Genomic DNA, 9,574 nt, shown 5'->3' with positions numbered 1-9,574 from the left:
TTTTTTTTTTTTTTTTTTTTTTTTTTTTTTTTTTTTTTGCAAGTGTTTTGATCTATTCCTTAGCTTGGTAGCTAATTATTAACTCTTACTTACACAGAAAACTTGGACATCGTTTTATCTGTAAGCTCAAAGCAGATTGAAGTTTCTGCCTGTTCTGTCTTTGCTTGTCCCGACGGCAAATCTCTGATTGTGGTTGGTTTTGGATGATAGATGATGATTCTGATTTTAACTTGCGTTTTTTTCATCCATTTTTGTTTAATAGAAATGGTGGAAGCAATGAAGAATGTTGCAAAGCTTGAGGTTGAATTGACAGTTGAGGAAAGAAACTTACTTTCTGTTGGATACAAGAATGTGGTTGGTGCACGGAGAGCCTCATGGAGGATCTTATCATCAATAGAGCAGAAAGAAGAAGCTAAAGGAAATGAAGCAAATGCTAAACGCATCAAGGAATACAGACAAAAGGTTGAAACAGAGCTCTCTGGTATTTGTGATGATATCATGACAGTGATTGACGAGCACCTAATTCCATTGGCTTCAGCTGGGGAATCAACAGTGTTCTACTATAAGATGTGAGTATATGCTTTGATGGTTTGGTGCATGACTACTTGACACTGTTGAAATTTAATCATCCTTCATTGCAGGAAAGGAGACTATTATCGTTACCTTGCAGAATTTAAATCTGGTAATGAGAAGAAAGAAGCAGCTGATCAATCGATGAAGGCATATGAGGTGGGCATTTACTTTTCCCCTTTCTTTTCATATGAATCACGAGCTTCTATTCCTCTACTCTTTGTCTTGCTGTTTTCTTCTTCATTTATTAAATTTTGATCATACTTGACTTTCTCTGTCTCTCTGTTTCTAAATTATGTTGATTGTTTGTATTGCCGCTTATACTATACTGGACAAGTTTTGTATTTTGCTGAAATGTTTGGTATGTGTCTGGTTTATCATATAAATACATGCACGTTCATTTTTTTGGGATTACGACTATTTACATTCTTCCAGCAGTTGTCTGGATGATAGTTGAGAAAATTACGTGCATTTGTTCCTTTGAGAGGACAATTAAATTAGGATTTGCTTTTGCTTGTGGTACTACTTTCCCGTTTCTGATCATCAAACTACGAATCTTTTCTTTTCTGGGGTAATACTTGTTCAAAATAAGATTTACAGGAAGAGATTTGCCAGAAAGTTTTTGATTGGATTACTGGGAACCCGTAGGTCAAACATTTTATTTGAGAAGCAATATTGTTAACTGTACTCTCTCTTCTATCTATACATTTCCTAGCCTTTACATTTGTTTTGCTTTATCTTGTTTGTTACAGGCTGCAACCAGCTCAGCCGAATCTGAATTACCCCCCACACATCCTATCCGTTTGGGTTTGGCATTAAATTTCTCAGTCTTCTATTATGAAATCCTGAATTCACCCGAAAGGTATGATTAATGTAATATGGTCAGTAAATCTAGCAGAGTGTTGTCCTCTTCGGAGCTTTGTTGACATTCATGGTTACATTGTGCTTTTTGTTGTTTAGGGCCTGCCACCTTGCAAAGCAAGCTTTTGATGAAGCCATCTCCGAACTTGACACCCTTAACGAGGAGTCATACAAAGATAGCACCTTGATCATGCAGCTTCTTAGGGACAACCTTACATTATGGACTTCTGACATCCCAGAGGATGGAGGTAATGGTGAAAATCTTTAACTGGACTTAGCCTATATGCATTTTTGGACTCTTTTTGTTTGGGGGGGTGTCATTTAAGCTAACTATTCTTCTGGCGAGAGTTCTCTGTTGGGGTTGTTTAAGAGAGTGAGTGTAAAAAAAGAACTGAGGATATCATAAGCATTCAGATGATGATGGGATTGAGTTGCTAAAGACAGCTGTTGTACATGGACCAGCTTAAGATACGGACAAATTGGGTTTAGTATATTTGCTTGAAAGTTGAAATCCAGGATGCCCTTCATTTAGAATGAATTTCTCCTTCTCCATACTCTGTCTAGGGATGATGGCAAATAGCAATGACTTGGTCATTTGTTTTTCTGTGTTTTAACGTGCACTACTCATTGCTACAGATGATGCCCAAAAGATCAATGGAACTGCCAAGATTTCTGGTGGTGACGATGCCGAGGTGAGTTGCTCAATCCTTGGTTGCAGTTAGTCCAGTCATGTTTGAATTAATTATGCCTAACCATTCTTCATTTGCTGCAGTGAAGCGGATAGCATCATAAGTGGCAGAATCACTACTCTGGAGATGATGGATGTGACTCGATAATTGCTCTTGGTGTTTAGCATAAGGAGGGTTCCTTTTATTATCTTCCCTTTGTTCTTCTCCTTTCCCCCCCTCCCCCTTTTCTGATGCCCATTATGGTGTGGTTTTATTTTTGAGTTTGATGTCTGGACACTTGTTTGGTCTATAATCTTGCATTCGCACAAGCTTTCCCTTCTCAGTGGATATGGTCTCGATAGGTTGTAGGGGGATCGACTTGAATGTTTATCCATCCTGTTTAGATGAAAAATGGCATTGCCCAAATGGAGCCTTTCTGTTGAAGCATTATATATATGTTCTGTGTCAAATCTTATAAATATATCTTTCCTACCTTCCTCATGCTCTTACTTACTCACAGCTTCTCTCTCTCTCTCTCTCTCTCTCTCTCTCTCCTGACGAAATATAATGTGAGTACAGGACACTAGGACACTACTTTGCAGATCGAGGAATGCTGAAAGGTGATCCTATTCTTCATCTTATTTTAATTAACAAGTTGTTTTGAGTAATTGTAGAGGTGAATAAATTAGAATATAGTCAGTTTTACTGGTTGGTTTTCCATAGGTTCTAAGCATTTCCCTCTTTTTGTAATCAAATTCAAGTTTTTTGAAGTTGAGTGGAAACTGGCATTATAAATGCATGGTGTGTGTCATTATGTGAACAGGAATGTAAGAAATGCTTTAGAACATTCTGTACTGTACAGCATGTGGAGGTCACTATTTGATTGATGTGACTATGTTTCTAAGGTGCCTCCCACCTTGTTGCATTGGCCCATTTACATTGGAATTATTCCTTTATGCTTTCCATTTCACTTCATGTCATTAGATTTTGGTTCGAAGTAACACCACCACATCCTATTTGATGAATCCTTTTACCTCGTTTTTTTCATTTTTGTGAATTTATATTACAAATTTAGTTTTTGAAGTTTGTGGTTTGCATCTATTTAAATTTAGTGATGAGTTTTTTTTTAATTATTTTCAATTTTCAGAAGTTGAGTTTAGTTGAATTTAAAGATAATTTTGAATTTGTTAGAGACTTGATTTTAAATATATGTATTTTAATAGTTACTATCTTCTTAAATTTGATTTGGTGGAAGTGTTTGTATTATGAAATTTAGTTTTAGAATTAGATTTCAATTATTTTTTTTTTTTATAATTTTTTAGGGTTTTTTAAAAGCATTTTTTTATCTTCTAAAGTTTGAACTTTATTTTTTACTTTTGTCAAACGAAAATTAAATGAAGTTTTGAATACTTGTTTTTGTTTTTAGAATTTGATTTAAATTTAAATTAATTAATTAAAAGCTTAGATTTAAAGGTGAAAGTGTAATATCTTGACTCGAAGACATGTTTAGTTGGCGGTTGGCAAATTGAAAGGAAACCAAACTCGACACTAAAAGACAAAACGTAATATTTTGAAAAAAAGAACAGTAAAAATCCGAATGATGCAAATATGAATATCGAATGATGCTTAAAGTTCGAGAGAGCAGAAATTGGTAAGCAGATTGATTCAAATCGAACCAGCATCTTGCAGTTGGCTTACATTAAGCATTGTAGGCACCCAAAACAATGGTTAAAACCCGCCATTTTCGTCGTTTCTCGTTGTTCAATCTCCACGAAGAACAGAGCAAAGCGGAAACAAATCAGATTTCGAACTGTCAAATTCAATCTGTTTCGAATCCCTTGCTCTATTCGTCGAATTCTGATTTGATTTCAAGCTTTATAACAGCGTTACGCTTCTCATTTCAATGCTTGCTTGTTCACTAATCTATTTCGTGCTCTGATAGACTCGGTTTCTTTCAGTCTGAATTTAGTAGAGTTCTGATCTGTAATTTCTCGTTTTAGTTGTATGAGAACGCAGCTACACTGCTGTATTATGTGCGAGGGCGACAAAGGATGTATTGAATGCTATTCTTTTTGGCAAAATATTGAAAAGTTTGGGACAAGAAGAGGGAAGAGGAGTAGAAATTGGGCATGACCTAGAAAGAATCTGCAGCTGCAGTTGCAGTTGTTACGGATTATGGCCTTTAATTTTTAAGAAATTTTGCCGTAACATTCTTATATTGCAGGAAAAAACAAAGCGGCACAGGGGGATCAGCTAGGCTCAACTTTGCCAGGGTATGGTTTTCTTGAAGATCAAAAAGGTTAGATGTTTTTATGTTAATATTTGATGAAGGTAGTACTGTGCTGCAATGGATAATGGATCCCTTTCGAATTTAAATTTTTCTGGGTATTAAGTGAGGAGGTTCGGCTGATAAGGACATGCAAATCCACCAAACACAGCCAAAGGATGAATGCATGTGATGGGTCCTTTTCTGATGCTTTGTGTGGGGTTTAGCATACTCCTTTGTCCTCCTTTTTCAATCATACCGTATGATTAAACTCCCCCCACATTGTAGGGTCATATTCTCCTGATTGCTTTTCAGAAAACCACATGTATATATAATAAATGTTATTAGTTTTCTTCTTTTCTTTTCTTTTCAGGTTATCTATGATGTGCTGAACAGATCATGCTCAGTTTGACCTGTTATAGCTAATGTTGTTTTCCTTCTTTTCCCTGTAATTGCATGTCTGACAGCTTTCTTCAGTCTTCTGCTATTGTAACTCATTTTTATATGGAAGAATTTAGGAAGTAATACAGGTTTTTCTGAGTCCCTATTGGTCGTTGGAGTGAACAATCTTCGCTGTGTACACTAGTGGGATTGGCGTTAGTTATTTGTGTAACGGCCTAAGCCCACCACTATAAGATATTGTCCTCTTTGGGCTTTTTCTTTCGAGCTTTCTCTCAAGGTTTTTAAAACGCGTGTACTATGGAGATGTTTCCACATCTTTATAAACAATACTTCATTCCCCTCTCCAACCGATATGGGATCTCACAATCCTTACCCCCTTTGGGTCCCAGCGTCTTTGCTAGCACACCGCCCTGTGTCCACCCCCCTTCAAGGCTCAGTGTCTTTGCTAGCACACCGCCCGGTGTCTATCTCAAATACCATTTGTAATTGCTCAAGCCTACTACTAGTAGATATTGTCCGTTTTGGCTCGTTACGTATCACCGTCAGTCTCATGGTTTTAAAACACGTCTGCTAGGGAGAGGTTCATATATACTAGTGGTGGGCTTGGACTATTACAAATGGTACTAGAGCTAGTCGTCGGGTGGTATGCCAACAAGGACGCTAGGCCACAAAGGGGTGGATTGTGAGATCTCACATTGGTTGGAGGGGGGAATGAAACATTCCTTATAAGAGTGTGGAAACCTCTCCCTAATAGACGTGTTTTAAAAACTATGAGGCTGATGACAATATGTAACAAGCCAAAGCGGACAATATCTGTTGGCGGGCTTGGACTGTTACAGTTTTCTTTGGCTTCCTTACTTTTATGGCGTTTGTCTTTATTTAGTAATTATTGTTCTCTCGTTACATATCATCCTACTATTGGTCTAGTACCATGTGCAACGTTGGCCTGTTCATACTGTCCCCATTTTGGTTTCGTAACTGCATGATGTATGTTCTTGTATGCATGTTGAAAGGACTGGTTTGCTGTGATTCTTGGTAGTGACCAGGTTGTTAAAGGGAAACCTGCTTCTTATCTGTAAGGCTTTTCTTGTTTTGTTTTTGCATAAACCATCTTGATGAAGATAAGATTCTGTCTCATTCCATCTTTTCATGACATAAACTTGGTGCATACTAAAACCTTACTTCTGATCATGTGGAAATGGAAGTGAAAGGAACTTTATGTTCAATATTGCATTGTGAAATCAAAGCCATACAGATTTAATGATACCAACGTAAGTTAGGAACAAGATTGTCTTGTGGATTATCGAAATCTTTAAACCCAAACGCTGAAGGAAATGGAAACGACTAAATCGTTTGTTGATGGATTAAACCAAATCCATGAAAAATGAGGGAAATGTCTCAAAATGAGAGAGAATAGAATAGCTTCCTACCAAGGCCTTATGTAGCTTACATAATGAAGAACATATAGCCAGCAAACTTACAAATGCATAGTTTAATGATTTATGATTATGGACAATCTGTTTGACACCCATTCAAGTTTCAATCTTCGATACTCTACTTCCAATGCGCAGCTTCACGGCTGTAATTTGGTCCACCTTGAAATAGAATGGTGGCCATAATTCAAGTCTAGATATCATTTTCTGACTGAGTTTATACTGCTTTTCAAAGCTACTGGGCTTTCTAAAAAAAATTGCATGTGAAATCTGCTCACTAAATTGCTTGGTTTAACTATGGGATCTGAAAAGTTCATGTGTTGGTTTGGCTTTTCACAATGTTGTGGTTCATGATGAGTTTAATGCATGGTTTCAGAGGATGGCATCATTGCCTGACTAAGCTTTTGGAACGTTCTTCAATTGGGCTGGAATTGGTACGGCTTAGATCATCAAGGTTGTGGTTAACATAGGATGGAATTGCAGTTCCTGCACAAAAAAGAGAAGGATTTAGGTACCTTTGCACTCTTTCATGTATTTGAAATTTATATTATTTTGAGTTGATTCCAGGGTTGAGTTTGTGAGATTGGGTTTGTGAGATCCCACGTCGGTTGAAGGGGAAATGAAACATGTCTTTTAAGAGTGTGAAAACCTCTCTCTAGTAGACGCATTTTAAAACCGTAAGGTGATGGCAATACGAAATGGGCCAAAGTGGACAATAGCTGCTATCGGTAGGCTTTGGCTATTACAAGCGTGACATTGGTCAGAGTAAGGCTAGACCCTCTCCATAGTAGACGCATTTTAAAACCATGAGGCTGACGGCGATACGTAATGGGCCAAAGCAGATCATATCTCCTAGTGGTAGGCTTGAACTGTTACAAATTGAATTAGAGTCAGACACCAGGCATTGTGCTAGTGGGGACACTAGCTCCCAAGTGAGGGATTATGAGATCTCACATCAGTTGGAGAGAGCAACAAAACATTCTTTATAAGAGTGTGGAAAACTCTCCCTAACATACGCGTTTTAAAACCGTAAGGCTGACAACGATACGTAACAAGCCAAAGTGGACAATATCGAGCTTGTCACATCCCATTCATAATTAAACAATATTCAAAAGTTTTTTCTCGCTTTGGGCAGAAACTTTGGTCAGTGGACGAATGTGATAGCAAAATATTTGAGCAGCAGATGCAACTCATGCTTATTAGCTACATCTGCAGACTGAATAGCAAGGTAAAGAATAGAACAAAGCCCTAAACAATGAGTGACACAACCGTGTTATTTGATCGGCATCGGCATCGACCAACCAGTAGTATATAAACACTTCTTTGTTTGCAATGTTTTTTACTGTGCTTTTGCCTTCATGGTGAGTTCTAAGTTTAGATATATGTTATTACAACAACTCTGGATTCTGGGGTGCGTGAACATGAACACTCTAGTCAAGTCCAGTGATGGCCAGCCAACTCTGCAGCGTTTTCCCCGAACAGACAGATTAAAACGACGTCGTTTCAGCCCTCCCACACATCAATCTACCTAAATTATCACTCCTAGCACTCTGCTTTATAAATTTTGAAATATTATATTTTATTTGCATGAAAATTATTATGATTTATTTTATGAAGTGAAGTCATAGTAGGAAAAGGACAATGATGGAGATGAAGGGAGGCAAGTGAAGTCGGTGAGTGACAGACAACCAATTCCAGCAGTTTCCATGAACAAAAGAAGATCAAAACGACATCATGGTGCTGGGAGAGCAGCTTACATTTCAATAGAGGACAAAGCAGTACCATCCCCCCACCTTCCCTTTCACCAACATTTTGCAGTGGCAGCAGATGGGGTATGCCCAAACCCAGCCCTCCTTTCAATTACCTGTCATTTCACCACAAAACACATGCCCTACGTGCAAAGCACAAGGCCCATGGCCCATGGCCCATGGCCCAGCCCATTAGGGGCCCATAATCCTGATTCCATTTCTCCATGTCCCACACACACATCATGACAAATATTACTCTTAACCTTACTTAAATATTTTACTACATCCCTTGTATTACACCCACTTACTCCCGAGCTACTTCCTCTCCATCAATTCATTCGTTTAGGGTGAGAGCGAAAGCTAGAGTTCAGCTGTCGTCGCCTCACCAATTGGCTTGGCTCGGACATCAGATTGCTCGTGCCCGCCCCCATAACCACTCCTGTCCCCTTGTCGATGGGGAATCCACTCTCGAGTCGTCGCTCTACTGCGTCTAACCCGGCCTTGTGCAATAACCCCCCTACGAGCAAATCATCCGTCGTCGTAAAGTAGTCTCTATGAGTGCACGGTTAAGTTTGATTCTAAACAATTTGAATCATAAGCTAGTGATGGTTTTAGACTCTTCCCATCTCATCTTGAAATTTGGATGGAACTTGAGATCTTGAATGAGTGTGGTAGCTTTACACTGTTTGAATCACCGCCACACTGTTCCACCCAATTTTGGTCAAGCATTCTTATGGATTTATACTCCAAGTCACATTTGAAACGTTTATGAACGGACAAGATTAAAAACAATGCACCAAAAAACAGACCCAGGACAAATGATGGTGGTGAATATCCAAAGGCAAACACACCCACCCAGCTATGTTTTTTTTCACCAAAATCAGTCATTTTTGTAATACCCACTCCTAGACTACCCTGTGTGGAGGCATCACTTTTGGTAAAGTTGTGAAATGAGAAAAGCAAAATAATGCATTGTGGTGAAAAAGCTGAGGCATTGGTCAACAAGTACACCATAACATTACACCAGTAGAGCATTGTACAAAGTACAGAGATATTTCAGTGCACACAGGACAGGTTGTTTAACCAAGAAGATCAAAAAACAAAGTGCAGATCTCCCTGTCGGTTCTGCTCTCATCTAACAGAAACTTTGAGTTCGAGTTTAGGGTTTAGGGTTTAGGGTTTTGAAGCACGGAAATGAAATGAACAGTCGCCAATTCAAAGCTACAGCAGTTTTCAAGGTGTTCAGAAGTGTCTTCATTCCCCTCTCCGACTAAGGTGGGATCTCACAATCCACCTCCTTGGAGGCCAACATCCTCGCTTGCATATTGTCCTCTTTGAGGTTTCCCTCTTGGACTTCCCTTCAAGACTTTTAAAACGTGTCTATTAAGAAGAGTTTTTCACACTCTTATAAAGAATGCTTCATTACCCTCTCCAACCAATGTGAGATTCTCACAATCCACCCCCTTTGAGGGCCCAACGTCCTTGCTGGCACACTGCCTAATGTCTGGCTCTAATACCATTTGTAACAGGTCAAGCCTACCGCTAGCGGATATTGCCCTTTTTGTTTGCCCTTTCCCTTTCGGACTTCCCCTCAAGGTTTTTAAAACTCGTCTGCTAATGAGAGTT

The 9,574-nt window shown here is 38.7% G+C and overlaps 1 protein-coding gene and 1 long non-coding RNA gene across 3 annotated transcripts in view; both read left to right on the top strand.

Annotated features, from left to right (window-relative positions):
- Positions 1-2,608, top strand: part of LOC111455169 (14-3-3-like protein D) — a 3,720-nt gene extending 1,112 nt beyond the window's left edge. The window contains exons 2-8 of one of the 2 annotated variants that reach the window (XM_023096730.1): positions 98-120; positions 263-569; positions 642-729; positions 1,323-1,432; positions 1,531-1,679; positions 2,068-2,123; positions 2,204-2,608. In XM_023096730.1, coding sequence (XP_022952498.1) covers positions 265-569; positions 642-729; positions 1,323-1,432; positions 1,531-1,679; positions 2,068-2,123; positions 2,204-2,206 — 711 coding nt within the window. In that variant the 5' untranslated portion in view covers positions 98-120; positions 263-264 and the 3' untranslated portion in view covers positions 2,207-2,608. The remainder of the gene's footprint in view (positions 1-97; positions 121-262; positions 570-641; positions 730-1,322; positions 1,433-1,530; positions 1,680-2,067; positions 2,124-2,203) is intronic. The other variant, XM_023096729.1, reaches the window with a different exon arrangement.
- A 2,965-nt stretch (positions 2,609-5,573) lies between these two features.
- On the top strand, positions 5,574-8,720 carry LOC111455171. The gene is made up of 4 exons (XR_002712547.1): positions 5,574-5,842; positions 6,577-6,711; positions 7,336-8,032; positions 8,295-8,720. It is a non-coding gene; the product is annotated as an uncharacterized LOC111455171 (long non-coding RNA).
- Positions 8,721-9,574: the final 854 nt, after the last annotated feature.

This window comes from Cucurbita moschata, unplaced genomic scaffold (assembly GCF_002738365.1).
Source record: "Cucurbita moschata cultivar Rifu unplaced genomic scaffold, Cmos_1.0 Cmo_Scf00017, whole genome shotgun sequence".
Classification (NCBI taxonomy): domain Eukaryota; kingdom Viridiplantae; phylum Streptophyta; class Magnoliopsida; order Cucurbitales; family Cucurbitaceae; genus Cucurbita; species Cucurbita moschata.
The sequence above is the reverse complement of the archived record's forward strand: the minus strand, read 5'-3'. Positions and strand labels throughout refer to the sequence as shown.